This window comes from Varanus komodoensis, unplaced genomic scaffold (genome assembly GCF_004798865.1).
Source record: "Varanus komodoensis strain SLA01 unplaced genomic scaffold, ASM479886v1 scaffold4, whole genome shotgun sequence".
NCBI lineage: Eukaryota > Metazoa > Chordata > Lepidosauria > Squamata > Varanidae > Varanus > Varanus komodoensis.
In genome coordinates this window covers 8,280,038-8,297,932 of record NW_025335941.1, presented here as the reverse complement: position 1 = coordinate 8,297,932, position 17,895 = coordinate 8,280,038, and the positions used below count along the sequence as shown (strand labels likewise).

Here is a 17,895-nt window from a genome sequence, read left to right as displayed (position 1 = left end):
TGCTGCTAAAGAATAACACAGCTACCTCTGTTGAAAGTGTGTCTTTCCAGGGCTCCCTAACTTAAACTGGCCCTGAAGCTATTTCCTCTGCAGAGAGAAGCAAGAAGATGACTGTTTGCTTTCCACCCACCAGGCAGTATCAGTTACAGAATGCTTACGTAAACAGGGAAAATGGCATGGGAAAATGCTTAACTGCCCTGATCCAGCATTGCAGTCTCAAGCTAAATCTGTTTTTTCTGCCCCAGCCAGTTCTTCAATTTAAAACAAAACAGTGGGAGATGCTGCTCATGAATCTCCTGTCATTACTAATTTGGCCCTTTGAACAGCAGTTGAGTGTTGCTGCTGTTTTCCATCATGTCCACAGAGATGTAGTTTCTGCTACAATCTAGTAGCGTGGCGGATGCTGCTTGCAAAAAGGCACCAACATCTGAAATGGCTTCGATAGTTTCTATGGGATTAAAAAAGAAGTACTTGAGCAATTCAAAAAAGCTTGGTACCTGCTGACACATTTCATCCAATAAAGATTACTATTTAAGCAAGTTGAATGATATCTGCCTTTCCTAGTGATCAATACAAAATTGGTAAAGGAATGAAGATGCTGTACTCCTGGGAATGAAAGAAAGCGGGTCAGCAAAGTGCCTGACGCTGCTAAAAAGAAACAAAGCACTATCCAATGTCGGAAGATAGGGGCTTTTTAGTGTGCCTCCATACAAAAGCCGCCCTCTATGTCTTCCAGTTTCCTAATAACCCAATAAACTTGGACTGTTATCTAGCTTTCTAAGAAAGCTAAGAAGCTCTGGCGCCTTTCAGTAGCCCCTTGCCAAACGGCAAGGCGGTAAATGAAGCCTTTTTTCATCGCTGCCAGGGTTTAGCTTTATCAGTCTTAACTGTTGCTTGATGACGCAACTGTTAAATTCCAAGAGCCCTGTCAGGAAAATAAGAGCGCTAGTAACCCCAGCAAGTGCATACCCCCCCCCCCCCTTTTGCTAAAAAGGAAGGCGACAAGCATTGCATAAGCCTTTGCGGCAGCGCTGGGCAATATTGTCTTCTGCAGGAGTTCTTTCGCCACACGATGGCACAGTTTGCTTGCAGAGCACAGGAAACTAGGTTGGTACGCTTCTCAAGGAGCAAGCCTCACCTTCAGACAGAAAACACGTCCTACAATTCCCAGCATTCCCAGCCAGCCTTCCTGATAAACGCATTTATTAAGGCATGAGTCCCACCGACTACAGTCCGCTTCAATTCTGAGCGAATGTACACGAATTGTTACCCTCCAGTCAGGCACAGACAAAGGTAGGTCCCCACTGTGCACTAGAAAGCGACTTTTTATAATCCGGGGACCAGACACCCTTTCTATTAAATCCTGAGATGGAGAAGGGACAGAAAAACCCTTGCAACAGGTGCAGCACCCAGCCGAACTCAGAGCCAGGGCGTTTCCCACGTGCTGCAGAGAATGCAACGGAAAGCCCAGCAGCACGAGTTCCTCTCCGGCGGCAGGTCCAAGTTCCCGGATGACGGAACTACATTACCCACCAGGTCCTGGAGGCGGCAGTGCTCGTAGCTTTCCTGCGTGGCCGGAAGAACTTGTTGACGCCGTGACCTCGTGCGCTTCCTTCTTTCCGAGCCGGGCCCTGCCGAGGTAAGAGGGGCCTGGAAGTATCCGTCTCCATCGGGGATTGGCAGTCCTCCACCGAGCGCTCTTCGGCGGCATCGGCCTTTTGCTTCCCTTCCGTACCTTTTGGGCTTGGGCAGAGGAAGCTCTTGGGTGTTTTCGATCTCGGTCTGGCGAACTTTTTTCTCCCGTGCCAGGGTGAGCCCAGGTTCTCCTTAGACAGTGGAGGCCACAACCGGTGGAATGGGCTCACCGAGACCAAACAGGGAGGAAATGGTCCAAGGCGGAGTGGGGGGATTTTTTTGGCTTTTAACTTGGCAATGGTAGCGATGCTATGTGCTTCGGCGTCTTGCTGCAATTGCCGTACAGTGTGAACATTCCATCTTCCTCTGAGTTATGGTTGCTTTTCAAAATTTGGTATTTGCACTGTTACTGTCATATGTTCTGGTTTTTTTTAAAGCTAAGGACCATTTTCTAAAGTTTACCTGCACAGTGCAAATATCTGTTAACCTGTTTAGGTATCTGTCAGATCAGATATCAAGATGGGTTGCCACATATTCATTAAAAACTTTTCAACTTAGTAATGATAAAAAAAGAAACGGTGTTTCTACCTTCTAATGTATTGTGTGAGACTTTGAACAAGAAAATAAGTTTCTGTGTTAACAGAACCACCAGCCTTAAGATTACACCAGCCTTAAGAGTCCACAATTGTAAAAAAGTATAAAGGTTTGGAGAACCTTTTAGCAGTGCATCAAACAGAAGAATACTATGTGCATTGCGAAGGCTTTATTCCAGTTACTGATGGTAGAGGTATAGGACAAAAATTGCAGCAATTGACATACATGTGATATGAAATAGGACATATTTAATATAACATGTTTAAATTGTGATAGATAGCATGGAGAACTAAATTGCAGCCAAGACTGGTTTGTTGCAGTATGCGTAAAATATTTTTTCTACCCTAAAAAGAATCACATCTCTTAAAGTGCTTATAACTGTTTTCTAGTACACAATGGGCCGCGTAATCAGAGGTCAAAGAAAAGGTGCAGGGTCTGTGTTCAGAGCTCATGTGAAGCACAGAAAAGGTGCAGCAAAGCTTAGAGCTGTCGACTTCGCTGAAAGACATGGCTACATCAAGGGCATTGTAAAGGCAAGTATCAGCTCAAGAAGTTGTTCTGATAATGTTGTACTTGGGAATATTTTGATAGTTTCTCATAGTCTGGTGAATCATTATCCAGGATAACTAAGTTAAGGAGCTCTGAGGCATCTTTTAAAATATGATATGATAATAGGTACCAAGAGGGAGCTGTGGAAAACATTTGTAGATCATTTAAGAGAAGACAAAGGCTTCTATTTAAAAAAGGATGGATGGGTTTGGCAGCCTTGAGAATTACAGTAAGGGATGAAGACCAAAAATATACATTGAAAGCCAACACACACACCCAGATGAATCCATAGCTGGAGTAAAAAACCATTTTTATAAACTACTTATTCAGACAGTTCAGTTTTTAATTTAGGTAGGAGCTATCATTGTGTGGTTGTTAAATATGTGAAAATGAGGTAGTTTTTGGATTTGTGGGCATGTAATATTACCGGAATTGGTAACCATGTTGTCTATATTGTTAACCCTGTACTTGAAACGATAAGATTCTTAAACTGATTTTATTTCAATAGGATATCATTCATGATCCTGGTCGAGGAGCTCCTCTTGCCAAAGTTGTTTTCCGTGATCCATACAGGTTTAAGAAACGAACAGAATTGTTTATTGCAGCTGAAGGCATTCATACTGGGCAGTTTGTTTATTGTGGCAAGAAAGGTGAGTAAGACAATGAGCAACCATGTCTCTGTATTTGAAATAGCTAAATAGCATGAAAATGTAGTTTTGAGAGAGACTGCTGCTTTAAAAGTGTTTTATATACAATTAAATCTGTTTTAGCTCAGCTCAACATTGGCAATGTACTGCCTGTTGGAACTATGCCAGAAGGCACCATTATTTGCTGTCTTGAAGAAAAACCTGGTGATCGTGGTAAACTAGCCCGTGCTTCTGGAAACTATGCCACCGTTATCTCCCACAATCCTGAAACCAAAAAAACCAGAGTGAAACTGCCTTCTGGATCCAAGAAGGTGATCTCCTCTGCAAACAGAGCTGTTGTTGGTAAGTGTTATCGAAAATGTATGTCAGACTTCTCAAGTCTGAGATGCTGAAGTGTTTAATTAGATGTATTAGGGCAGAACAGTGTGGTACTTGTGTAATTGGGTTGTAGAGAAGGTCCTGACTCCACAAGTTCAGTTTTTCTGTTTTAAAAGAAGGGGATCAGGGCCGTGAAAGTGGCCTGCTAAGGCCGCCTTCATGATCTCAGTGGGGACATTCACAAGATCCCTTTCCAAGGATCACTGGTGTTACTTCTTAGGGACCTTTTGTGTGAAAAGCACTTTATAGATATTCCCCAAATTGCCCTGATTGGACGAATGGGGGAGGCAGAGTTAAAATTGGGGAACCACAGCTTTCTTTTGAAAAATCAAACCGCACCAAGCCTCAAGTCTTATGGCAGTGAGTGGGGAAGCCTGTATCAGCTACCACCCAAGTGCTACTGTTGGACTGCTGACCATGGTGGTCACCACTTGTTGCTTAAACAGAGCAGCCAGCCTTTCTGTTGCTGTGGCCAAGTGGCTTCGCAGGTTTTTGCCTGACCAGTGCTTGTTGTATTGTCGTTTTTGACAATATGCATGTTGTGCAACTGCAGTAATCAGTAGGCAAAGAGCAGCTTCACAGAAAGTGAATAGAGCTGGATATAAATGTGTCCTTCCATGCCATATCATCCCGCACATGCACTAAGATCTTCACAGGAACACCCTTCTCAGAGAATCATCAGTGGGAGAAATACACTACATTTATAAAGAAAATCACTTTTCCTGTAGTGGCACCCTAACTTTGAAATGCCCTTCCAAAGGGGCTATGACCAGTGGCAACTCTTGTTTTCATTTTGGTCCCAAATTCTTGCATTTTACATGTTTGATTTTTTAAAATGGTGCTTTTGTTTTGTGCTCTACCTGCTGAAGAGTTCTCTTTTCATCTTTTATTTTACAAATCTGTGGTTTTCACATAGTTTTTTAAATTGGTTCATACATCAGCCTGAATTCCCTAGTAGATGAAAGGTGATTTATCATTTTTTTAAAAATAAAATACATTAACTGCAAGATTTTGCATTTTAAATGGGTTGTTTACCTCAATATGAGAGGTTGCTTTTGACAGAAAGTGTTTATTCTGAACTCCAGACCCTTCAAATATTGTATCTAGAGATTTTTACAAAATACCTATGTGATATTTTAGCCAGTAAAGAGTTTGGTTATACTAAGTTGCACGTTATCTGATGTCTACAACATAGATACACGCACAAGAGTGCAATCTAAATTCTTCCTTGACTTTGAGAAACAGGTAAATTTGAATCGGGGTGAGCAATATAGGAAGGTCCAAGGGGAAAATTTCTGACTACTCAGGTCCACACCTCCCCTTCCCATGCTGAATTGCTTTAATGCAGCATAAATGCTCCTACAAAATCTGCATTCCCTGTGTACCTTGATTTGAAATAAAAATGTGGTTGTTTCCTTGATGCAGCCAAAATTAAATGGCAGTTTGGACAGCAAAAGAACAAGAGAATGACCCACCAGATTATTCACTCCTGAATTAAATCATGACATGGGAAACTGTCAGCTGTCGTAACCAGTGCTAATATTTGGGAAAACATACAAGCAGATGTAGTTGTCTGATAGCAGCTCAAATCTTCCAGGTATTGTCGCTGGTGGAGGTCGTATTGACAAACCTATCTTGAAGGCTGGGCGAGCTTACCACAAATACAAGGCAAAGAGAAATTGCTGGCCACGTGTCCGTGGTGTAGCTATGAATGTGAGTACTTCTTTTATGTTCCATTATGATTTTTACAGCTTCTTAATTATATGCTGACTTACTGCCAAAACATTCAAGGTCAATGCAGTTTTAAACTGTAATTCAGTATTCTAGAGACATGATAAAAAGGGAAATGGAATGGAAAGAAAAGTAACTATGTACTTTTTCATACTGTAACCAAGCTAGAGTGGTTACTGCAAAATGCAGTTCTGGAAATGGAGGACCTAAAGGGCAGTGCTTGCACTATCTTCTCTGTCAGATGGGGTTGGGTGAAACAACTTCTAACAGTGTTCATACTGCTCAGAAATAGGAGGTCATTTCCTCACACATTGACCCAATTTCTGGAGGAAATCAGGTTCTTGATTAGTCAAAGCAAGTTGACTGCCCAGTTTTCAGTGCCATGATACTAGGCTTTTTGCTGATGTTTGTTTTGCAGAACTAGTTCCTTTTGGTATTTGAAATTAATTCATGTCTGGCTTTTAAATCTGATTACTTCTGTTCTTTCCACAGCCTGTCGAACATCCCTTTGGTGGTGGTAACCATCAACACATTGGTAAGCCTTCAACCATCAGGAGAGATGCTCCAGCTGGTCGCAAGGTTGGTCTCATCGCAGCCCGGCGTACTGGCAGACTGCGTGGAACAAAGACTGTGCAAGAGAAGGAGAACTAAATATTTTGTTCTGCTGTTCATAAAGAAATAAATGCCAGCTTTTCTGTAAATTGGTAAAATGTGTGGGAGGACTCTTTATTTTTAGTTGTAATTCCTTGTTCAAGGTATTTTAATTCACACTAACAAATGGCCCTGAAACTAGAACAGGTGTCTATCAAAGGAAATTCTCCGTGGAAGAGGATTTATAAACCATGGCCATACAACTTGCAGAAATATCAAACCTTTCCTGGTGCCTCATGTAATTTTTCTGTGCTTTGTTAAATAATATAGGAATAGGGAGGGCTGTAGTACAATATTGTATCTATATTCTCCTTGTGCTTATCTGTTGTTATGTAAGAATGGGTCTTGCTGTGTGAACATGAAGAATAAGGCTACTCGTTTTGGCAGCTATATGTTGTGTCCAGTAAAGCAAGTCAGTGTGCCTGTGTATATCGGTTGCTGGGAAACATGGAGTGAATGACATTACTGCTGTGAATTTCCTATGAGCGGCTAGGTGGCCACTGTGTGAATGGAATGCTGATTTAGATGAACTGTGTTTTGATCCGGCATGGCTTCTGTGTTATTCCTTTAGTTAAGGTCTTAGAAAGTCTGTTAAAGGACTATAACCTCATGGTCCTTTCAGACTAGCTCCTTGCTGGAACAGCAGTTCCCATTCTGCCATTTGGCAACGTACTGTTAAAGGTAGCAGGCATATTCAGAAACTAAACCAAGTGAGGCGGTAACAGTAAGAATTGGCCAGCTAGTCAAAAAAAAAATGGAGGAGGCTATTTGAAGCAACCCTTAAAATCCTAGTACTGGAACAATGATGCTGTTGCTGTATTGATAAGGATGTCAACTTGCCTAGAGCTTCCTTCCTGGACCAGCCGGAGTGTAGTTCTGATCCAGCTGCTGAGAGACTGTTGGGGAAGTCTTTACCCAGCTTCCCTTCCCCTTACGGGATCAGCACTCCACAAAGCACATGGGACTGCTATGCGATGATACTCTTCTAAAGCTGGGGTGATCTGCCTTGCACCATTTGTATAGTTGGTTTGCCCCTTTACATTGTCTAGTCAGTATAAATATCAAAAGGCTTGCTCTTAAATAGATTAGACCTAGTATTTTTGTGCTGATGCAGCTCTCCTAAATCTAATTGTAAGAAAGCCCAGTAGCCAACAGGAAGAGCTTTTTAACATGTGCTGCAATTAGAACCTGTTTATTTGTCTGGAACTTTCTTAAACTGAATGAATGATGCAACTTTCAGTAAGGAACAGTTTATTTTAAAAGTGCTTAGGGATGATTTAATGTTAGAATGGGGATAGCTTAATTAGAAGCATAAACTTGAAACAACGGTTAAAGATAATGCAATTAATGTCTAGCATTCAAGGAGCTTATGCTTCGTTTAAAAAATTGTCTAACCCACTTCAAGTGTAAACATGTATTTTTACTCAAGGGCTGCATTATTGGGGACCACTCACCATTAATTTCTTCCTTCATGCACTTTTCTTGTAAGCTTACGAGTAGTACCTTTCTATGCTTGAGCAGGTAGCAAGTCACTCCCTTTCTTGTCAGAACTAACTTGAAGCATCCAGCTCACAGCTTGTCTCCTTGTAGTTTATGTTCTCAGCTCGGTTAGTTTGAAATTGGCTCTTAATGGAACACACTGCTTTTTCTTGAAGTTACCTGTATCATCTTGTCTTCAAAAATACACATCTTTGTAAGCCTTCAAGTATGACACAATGTAAACAAAATTGAGTTAAAGTATTTCCAGAGATCCCTTCCGCTGGAGAATGGAAGGTTGTCAAGTATTCTATTGAGCAAGGGGTAAACTAGCCCCTTTACCTAAAGTTGGCAAAACTGTTGTCAACTCCATTCCTCTGCTGATAGAAAAAATAACATCCAATGTTTCAACATGCCAACTTTACAACTCAAGTGCAAACTATTCATGTAAGAAGGCAGAGAGCACTCAGAAGACATGATTCTTCTGGGCTATACGGTTATTCAGAGAAAATTATTACTTGAAGCCTTACAATATACAGGACTTTTTTTCCCTCCATTGCAGTAATTTTTCTACTGAGTTTTAATATGCACTGTCACTGAAGATATTGACCAGAAGATGAGGGTAAACAGACTGAGCAGAAGTTCTTCCTCTTTTAGAATGGCATTAATTTCATTACATAGATTCAATGTGTTGCACTAACCAGCAGATGCCATTTTAGCTTTTCCCTCAAGTGTACAAAGACTGAAGTTTCACAGGGTTAAGAATTACCTGGTATCTGTGACTCGAAATCAATCCTGACGTAAGATACTGGCAAATACGCTAAAATGCTGTAGCCCTTTTTATTGGAAAGTAACATTTTAAATCTATCTCCAGTGGTACAATGAAACAGGAGACATCCTAGGGCAGCAAATTTTAAGTAACTGCTAGTGGAATTCATATTACTGTGTTACAGTTAGCCTTAAGTTTGCTACAAATGACATGCAACTTGAACATGAGGTATCTTTTGTTTACATGGAGATATACAGTGAAACTTGAAGGATGCAAGCCCCAAGCACACTTACTTAGGAAATGCATTAAAATGGAAAGAGATGGGATTTTCAGGATCCATGTTTAGATCAGGATGAAACGCAAAAAGTTCACTAGTCACATTGAAGCTGCCTGACTTCAATGTACAACATCACTGCAGTGGCCCTGAAAACACAACTTTTAAGTTCACTCATTACTAATCTTTCAATTTAGTACTGCAATTTCAGAGTCTGCTAATGAAAATCTAATGCTCACAAAACTTGTAGCTACTAGTTTTTTGTATCAAGATGTCAGTTGCCAAAATGGAAAGTTGCTTTTCATTCTTTTACTTTTCCCCAATTGAACAGTTGCATACATAATTCAACATTCCAAATTTTCAAAATCAAATGTCACTCAGATACCAAATGGTAATATTTAAGTTCAAACTCAGTATTCAGAAGCAAGAAATACGTAACTCCAAGTTAAAAATGTTTCAGATCTAATAAGCACCTATAGAATACTCCTTAAACAAAATTAGAAAATGCAAAATGTTTATACAAGTCCATTAGCAAAAGGAGTGAGGATTAAAAGGGATATACAGCTTGAAAATAACCCATCTAGGGAAAGGAAGGAAAAACATTGAAGGCATTGATTTGTATCCAGTTAACACTTCCCCCAGTGGCAGAATGACTTCCATAAGCACAGGGAAAGAAACAATTGCCTCTCCTGCCATGTACTCTCAAAATGTTTTGGAGGGTTATGGGACTCTCCAGAACAGGTCCTAGAGAAGGGCATGGATGTAGTTGTGGTGTGGGGGAAAGGAGAGAAAAGTCCCATTGTGTGAGCAGCAACTATGAATTTGCCCATTACACTTTAAAGTATTGTAGAAGATTTACAAACTGAAATATTCTCCCTATCTCCCATAAACTAGTTTGCAGCAAATTCTCCCTATCTCCTAGTTTGCAGCATACAAAGATTGAAAAGTTTCAAGTAAAGGATTACCTGTTTTCTTCCACACATAAAAACATAACAATCTTGACAGCATTAGTCAATCAGATAAAAATGATGAAAAGATTAAACAGTTGCATAATTTGGAAATAGTTGTTTGGACAAAGGTTCCATCATTTGCTTCCCAAGCTAGAATAAAAATGTGATCTGTACTGTAATAATCCGTCCAAATAAAAGGAACATTCAAATATATTTGGAATACAATTTATATTTTCATCTGTCCCATCAAAAAGCAAATAGAAAATGCTTATAGTCACTCTTTGGCAAAAGTCAGCTGAATTTCCCTTAGTTACATTCTGGAGTCTTCATAATGGCGACAGTCAATTATATGTTGATAAAATACTGTTGTTCTATCGCTGCCTATTTTGAATTGGATACTAGTCTTCAAATACCCTACACATGTAAAATGCAGAATGTTTACGATACACGTCAAGAGAATGAGACATTCTTAGAGACAATAGCTTGTACCGCAAATACATAGAAATTATAGCTGGAATAACTTCCATGCTGAACTACCTGTAAAAGTTTTAATACACAGGCTAAGCATATGGAAGCAATTCATTGACTGGATATCCATTGGCTTAACAGATGAAAACAGTATGCTTCCCTAAAATTGTACATGTGGGCATTATATAGCAATATTATTTTCTTTCCAGGAAGTCTTAACTGTCTCTATTGTCTATCTGAAATGTCAGTGAAAGTCCGATCATCTTAAAAGGGTCAGCAAACAGGAGCCCAAACCCAAAATGTTATTGTAGGAGAAAATCAACTGTCACTAACCTAGGGGTGAAAACTGCAAAGGAAATGTATCTGTGGCAAACAGAATGTGCTGGCAACCATGCTGAAACCCACTAGTCCTCCCTTTTCAATCCTGACTTCAAAGAGAACAAATTAACAAAGTTGTAAAATGTAATTATTGTGCAGTTTGAAGTGTTTCAAGTCAGGCAAACATGGTATAATACTGAAAACTTAGCAGCCAATTTATGCAATGTAAACACCAGGAACTTAAAAATGGACAAATTAGATTTTGCACTTATTCCAGGAATGAACTAGTATAGGATAGACTGGCAGCTACAGGTACAGAAATCAAATGTGGAATTAACACATAAGGAACTCGTAGGCACCTAAGGTGGCTTTTTGGGAGGCTGGAGAGGGAGAACCTAAAGTCAGTAGGAATTAAAGTGGAAAAAGTACGTCTACAAGGGGGGAAAAGCCATTCAAAAAAAGACATAAAGAACAAGACCTAGCATTTTAAAAACAGCTCTTCAAGTAGTAAAATGAAGATATATAAGCCCACCAATTTGATACAGTAATTAACACCACTACACAAAATTTTAATGCTCATATTGGAAACTCAAGCAGTACCATGCAGAACTGAAGAAAATATATTCAGAATGATTATGGCAGATAAGAAGACAGATGTATAGGCTGGATCACACAAGCTGTTTGCGTTCATAATCACCAGTGGGCTAAAAAGAGTACTCAGGGTGACCTTAAACAAAAACATTTTGCTCTGTATGTCACTAGCAGTGATTGCTGTGACCGAAAGATTCCTTTCCATCCAAAATAACTACAGAATTCACACTGCTCCTGTAACTGACAGGAGTGTCATGGTAAAATTTCCTCCCCTGAATACATCTTTAGGGTTGGTTGGGAGTGTTAATATAAACAGCAAATTCTATCTGAACAGGGCCTTTCAAAGTAGAAAGATTGCCAGTTAGTTGGAAAGCTAAACTTAAGAATGGGACAGCAAATTGGATGCAAGTGTTAGTGTCAATACTGACAAATAATTTCACTGAAGGATAATATTCTAACTTTGTATCATGCTGAGTTTCAAATGGAGTTTATATGCATTATTTAGATGTAGTCATAACAGCTTTTTGAGCTAAATGAACATCATTCCCCCAATATTACAGTTGATGGGGACTGAGAGTGGCTCCCTAAAGGCCACCAAGTGAATAGCTGAGGTGACATTTGAACTGTTATCTTTGTGACTTGTAGCTCAAGACTCTTTAGTCACTATGCTACACCTGTTTAATCAAGCACCATCCTCTTAACAGAGTTATGTTACCCTGTAATTTACCTGAGTTATAATTCTACTATGTTTGCTAGTTAAGCACCTAGGAATCCACTTTGGTTCAAACCCATAGCAATACAAACATGCAGAACAATGACTTTTTGCTGATCTGGCCAAAATTGTGAAATGCATTTGCAACTATCTTCTTGGGCCAGGAATTGCCAGTTTCTGGTAATACACTATCCTCATTTTGACCCTGCTGAAGCAAGGTTGAAAGAAATGACACAAAAATAAGTTAAGACCAGTTACAGTTCTATAATACAGCATATAAAACTTTTGGAATTAAGTAGTTCATTGACATCTGATAGCAAACTAGCTAGCTACTCACTCTGAGAACGCAAGTTGGAAAAGGAACAATGTCAGTACAAGTATTTATTCATAAAAGTAGAATTATTTTCTTTTCTGCAGCAGTGTTTATGTATGTGATTTTCAAAAGGAAATTCATTAAGCTCCTTTGAGCATGCTGGGGAACAAATACAGGTTTTGACCCATTTCAACTATCATATAGCAATGCAGTGCTTTCCTATCTCTTGTTAGTGGCTCCAGTGGGTAAAAACGCTTGAAGCAGAAAGCGCCAGAGGAGCATGGCAGGCTAAGTGCCTGTTCAGACATATATTTACAACATTTGATCAACACATGATAATTTGTGAACTAACCACTGAAAAACACTGGGTTGCAGCTTAAGGTTACTCATGGAAGGAAGGAAACAGGCAAAAGATTTCCTGCTCTCCTGCTGTGTGCATCCTCCTAAATCATTTACTAGTTGCAGGTTCACTGTGTATGGGGATAGGCTGTGACCCAGAGGGAGGGGCGAAGGCCCTAACTCAGGTAAAGGAGCCTTGTATGAATGGAATGGTGATCAAGGATAGTCTTTTGACCAAGAGTCCCTCCTTTCCAAGAAGCCTTCCATTCCACAGTCCTCACCTCAACCCTTAAAAGAGGCCTTTTGGAAGATGAAGATCCCCTAAGATGCAGAAGACAACTTTTGGGGCAATCTTCAACCGCCAGCAATTTTCTTCCTATTAACAGTTCTTAGGACCTGGTCTATTGCACATATGGTGATACGAAAGCTCTAGTCAGGATACTTAACTCTTAAGATGGCCCTTTTACAAATAGGTCATTAAGTTGACAGGGCATCATGAACCAGCTCTATGCCACCTCTGTTTTCTGTTATCTGCCATAATCTCCATTCAGGAGAAATGTGTTTGCAATTCTTTCGTACTTCTGTCTTCTGCTATGAGAACTTTCTAACGTCTTATATTTCCATTTCTATAAAATATATAAAAAGAATATGGATCCTCACAAAATTGCTTTAATAATGCTAAAAATGCCCATGATGTATCCTACAGAATAAGAAAAATAAGTTAGCCATATAGTCATGTTTCCTAATGCTACCAGCATGTATATAAATGATACAAAACTTGAGAAACAAAGTTCTCTTAACTCCATCTCCATGAGAATTGATGGGCTTGTCCCAGGAGCACAGCACTACTTTTATTCGAGTGCCACTGAAATACATAGGAACTATGCAGAGGACAACCCCAGTACATTGTGCCACCCAGGAAACTAGGAAAATATACTTTCTAGGAAACACAGACACTAATGCCAATGAACATTTTGCAGTAAGTTCTTAAAGTGCAATTCCATTTTGAAAATACCACTGTGGTGGTAGTCACAAGGTAAAGTTCAGTTCCATAGGAAGGTGCATCTAGCAGAACAACAACTTACCTACTGTATTTCTACCTTTTAAAATTTCAAATACATATTTTTCTTCCTTCATAATGCACTAATTACATGAAGAAATGACACCCAAAGTCTTATTACATATATATATATACACACACACACACACACACACACACACACACACACACACACACACACATACATATACACATATACATACACTGCCTGCAAAGGTTTTACTAGTTACAACTTAATTCTGTTTGGGAAGCAAACCAAATTAATACATGCATTTCTAAAGCTAATTCTTCAAAACTCATGGTCAGTTTTAAAAGACATTACATGGCTTATGAATTATGAGGTTTAAAATTCCATTTTGGGTCTTTTTATCTTTTGGTTTTTGAATCTTCAGAGGACACTGCAGACATGCTTTCAGTTCTTTCCACAACCACTAAAAACTAGAATCTAGGTTTTTAAAAAAAGTGAGGCTCCCATGACTTTTGGCATTCAAAAGCTTCCTCAAAGTGACAGTATATAACAATTCCCCAGCAAGTTGGCAGCCATGCATACCTCCTTAACTAGGTTGGCTTAACACGAGAACAGAAAATAGAAAGATTACTCACTGAAGACAGTGGCAAAAGATTCATTTGCACATGGAACTGTTCCTGTTAGAGTGAAGGAATCTATTTACATAAACACATTCTGGTTACAAACACACTAAGAGCTTTTCCTACAGGTGTTCAATTTCTTTACATTTAATGTCAAATTGTTAGGAAAAATGTAAGATTACTGTTGGATGGATCACTTTTATGGAAGACAGGGATTTTCCATTAGCTGTTACAAACAAAAAACAGGATTTAATAAGTAGTGGAAAAGTAAAATTAAACATTTAGGCACTTTGAGGACTTGTTTTAATGTGTGCCATTAATATTGAGGTATTACATTACAGCTTTGAAGTGGCTGCTGCCAAAGCTGACAGAACCATGCATTATTCTTTTAGAACATTTTTCACTTAAAATGAAATAAATTTGGTGTTTTTCCAAGGAAGGAAGGGAGGAGGGAAGGAAGGGAGGAAGGACAGAAGGACGGAAATTACTTCTCAGGTTTCTGCTACACATTAATTTCAAAGAGGCCATCATCTCAGAAGAGTCTCTTCCAGGGGAAAAAGATTAGCCACAATATCCCCAAAACTGGTCATCTGAAAACTTGTTTTCCCATGGAAGGGAAAAGCAAGTTACAGCCTTGTGAAAATAAAGTGTTCTTTAAAATAAGACAAAACAAAAACATTTCCACAATCACTTCACACTTCATCATTCTTTCCAAGGCCAGAGTAACAAGTTCCATGTTTCTGTATGCAAAGATAACTTTTGAAATAATATATTTAACAATAATTACTGGTCCAAGGGAATATGAGAGAACTGTTGCAGCTCTTAATACAAAAGCAGATTAATAGTTTGATTTGAGCAAGTAGTAAACATACCCAAATACATGGGGAATGTTTCACTCAAATGTTCTGAACCAGTCCAATTAAGTGCTATTAGAAGCATAACAATTAACATGAATACTAAAGAAAATCTGGAAGGGTAAAGTGATCATTGCTACATAGCATATTTAAAAATGATTTAAGACTATCTCATTACACTAAATGCAAAAGAACGCACTTGTGATTTTCTCACTTTGTTCATTTTAACTATAAATCCTCGGTTTGATAAGCAGCGTTGTTTGTATTAACTCAATTGTAAAAAATACCATCAAGCTTGTGCTCATTAAATATATATGTATATATAAAACATACAAAAAGTACAAGATAGTCACATTAAGAAACTATTACAGTTTTCCTTTTTTTATTCTTTGTCAAGGGTCAAATTTCTGTCCACCAAATCTCAATGCGACTTTAGTTCCAGAATTCAGTATAGTGCACAGAATTCAAATACCTGTGCAGTGTTTAAAAAAAAACCACACACACACACCACAGGACAAAAATGATCTTCTTAAATCAAATTCTATTTGTGAATTCAGCAAAATAATTTCTATAAAATAAAACAGCAAATATTTAAATAGTATAGGGTGGGCTGTATCTGTTTTGCAGGGGTATTTGGTTTCTCGACAGGTTTCAAAATAATTACACACATTCAAGTTACCAATTTTAATTTAAATACAGTATTTACTGATGTGTTCCTTGAAGTCTTTAAACAAATGTTTACTCTGGAATTGAGATACCTCAGATTTGTATTTGACTAACCGGTAGCTGTGTTTTTTTTTTAATAATCAAACCCTGCTTCTAAGGTTAAGATCTCTCTTATGGATAAAGAACTAAGACAATTCTTGCTTTCAAGTAGAATTGTGAATGAGCGGAAAACCAGCAAGTTTACTTGGTGCAGTGGCACAAGTATTGTGTGATTTTGTTGACTTCCATTTCACTGCAGTGCAGTAGAAAGGAAAGTGTTAGAAATTTATCAAATAAGCTCTACCAAAGAAACAAAACAAGCACACCAAATACAGTCTATTATGCTCCAGGCATCCTGGCATAGCAAAAATTTGCATATTTGTTTTAAATCTTTTAATTTCCTATTACTGAAAACTAAGTGTTCTTTTATCCCACCCAGAGACAAAACTGTCAAACATTAGATGTGAGGAACATATGTGCAACTGGAAACCACTTGTCTGTCACACTGCCCAACCCTCCCCTCCCTGCTTTATAATCTAGATGTCAGAAGAAAAGGCTCTGAACTTGACAGCTGTCTCTTTGGGACAACTGTCATTTTTATTTCCTCACTGGCTACACTAACCTGGTGTGAAGCCATGCTAAATGTTGCAGCTTAACTATAGCTTCAAAGTGATTAACCTAATACCAGAATGAAAAAGGCAATGAAAAAAGACCTAGAAACAATGTTACATCACCAATTTTCCACATCAACCAAATAATTAAAAGGTTACCAGTCATTACGCTGCTCATAGTAAAATCGACTCCAGTGGCAAAGAATTACATGAAACTATTTTTCTGGTTGACATGGAGAGGCTTACTTTTCGTGGAGAGGGGAAGGAGTTGATCCAACTGCCCTTAGGCAGGCAACACTGGTTGTAGAGCGCAGCAGATATATCAAGAAATTAATTGTTGTAGATCTGTGAGTCTCATCAGGACAAAAAATGTTTCTTGCTTAAGAATTAACAGTCAAACATTAATATACTATATACACCTTTGCCATTTACACATTAGCATCAGGCCATTTATTACAAAACACTATACACTTTCCACTGCAGGCAGGTTATATATTGACAGCAATTTTCTGCAGATAAGACAGTGAATAGACTCTTCACTCCATGTTGATTAGGAATAGTTTTTTTTCTAAATATTAGCCAGACACAGAGAAAAGTTGGACTGTAAGGCCTGGGTGCACAGTCTTGATGGAGCAAGTTAATTATGTGCATTTCTACTATTCTTTTGTCTGAGGCGGTGAAACCTCTTCACTGCCTTCAAAATTTTCTTGTGCTCGTTGGCCAGTTCGTTGAGGGTTGTTCATATGATGTGCTGCTGGGCCTGTATATGGTTGTCCATGCACATGATTATTCTATAAGAGAAAAAAACGTATTTTAAGAATATTGTATTCTATTTTTCTTTTAAACAGAAAAGCAACTTGGTGAACTTGCTAATACCACTGTTTTAAAAACCTTTAGAGCAATACACTTGCCTATAAAATAAAGCTAGAGACCAAATAAATTTGCATGGAAACCAAAATATAAATTTTGCATTGAAGTTCGCCTTCATGCAAGAGGCTGAAGCAAGAGGAATTTGAAAAATTGCTAACCAATACGATAGGATAAATATCCTGAATTGAAAATAGGTCTCCAAAAATGAAATGATTGGGAGAAGGTAGTTTTAATTTGTGTAGAGAAGCAGGAAGTATTAACTGTGAATTATTGTCCAAGAAGGATTCTTGTTCCAAACTTAAAAATGGCTCATGATAAAATTTTTAAGCATTAACAAAACTAAACTGGTCAGTGTAAACATATATACACCTTGATGTAATGTGAACTTACAATTATGAATATAACTGGAATAAAAACAGAGCCATTTTGTATGTTAACAGGTGAAAAAAGCCAGCTCTTCTGAGAAAGTAAAGGCACCTCACACTAATTGATAAAGAAGCTAGTGGATAATGGAGTTTAATTTTGAGAGGATTGGATCTATAGCACGTATCAACTATTTTACTGCAATTATCAGTAACAAAAACAAGATGAAAGCAAACAAGCAGGAAAGGGATTTAATGGATTAAAGACCTGGAATAAACAATTCAGGAAAGAAAAGGGAACAAACAGTGCTGTTACCTATGACTTACAAGCACAGCTAATGCCAAAGTAAGATCTTCACTTTTCAAAGTTAACTCAATCTATAAAGGCATTTAACCTTAAAGAGAGGTTTAAGCTTGAGTATGCACATTTTGACCTGGAGCTCCATATTC

The 17,895-nt window shown here is 38.5% G+C and overlaps 2 protein-coding genes across 4 annotated transcripts in view; one reads left to right on the top strand and one right to left on the bottom strand.

The window, feature by feature from the left end:
- The first annotated feature begins 1,677 nt into the window (after window positions 1-1,677).
- On the top strand, window positions 1,678-6,244 carry RPL8 (ribosomal protein L8). Its single transcript, XM_044442144.1, has 6 exons — window positions 1,678-1,810; window positions 2,619-2,762; window positions 3,287-3,428; window positions 3,549-3,767; window positions 5,401-5,516; window positions 6,027-6,244. The coding sequence occupies exons 2-6, from the start codon at window positions 2,625-2,627 to the stop codon at window positions 6,183-6,185; spliced, it is 774 nt and encodes a 257-aa protein (XP_044298079.1). The 5' UTR covers window positions 1,678-1,810; window positions 2,619-2,624; the 3' UTR covers window positions 6,186-6,244.
- Window positions 6,245-8,993: 2,749 nt separating this feature from the next.
- USP9X (ubiquitin specific peptidase 9 X-linked) overlaps window positions 8,994-17,895 on the bottom strand; it is a 94,104-nt gene continuing 85,202 nt past the window's right edge. For all 3 annotated transcript variants that reach the window (XM_044442142.1, XM_044442141.1, XM_044442143.1), the window contains one exon: window positions 8,994-17,004. In XM_044442142.1, coding sequence (XP_044298077.1) covers window positions 16,870-17,004 — 135 coding nt within the window. In that variant the 3' untranslated portion in view covers window positions 8,994-16,869. The remainder of the gene's footprint in view (window positions 17,005-17,895) is intronic.

Bases quoted from the DNA above. Each gene is read 5' to 3' on its own strand.
- RPL8 (XM_044442144.1), top strand. From the start codon at position 2,625: ATGGGCCGCGTAATCAGAGGTCAAAGAAAAGGTGCAGGGTCTGTGTTC. The intron at 3,429-3,548 runs GTGAGTAAGACA...AATCTGTTTTAG, and splicing joins TGTTTATTGTGGCAAGAAAG to CTCAGCTCAACATTGGCAAT. The intron at 3,768-5,400 runs GTAAGTGTTATC...CAAATCTTCCAG, and splicing joins TGCAAACAGAGCTGTTGTTG to GTATTGTCGCTGGTGGAGGT.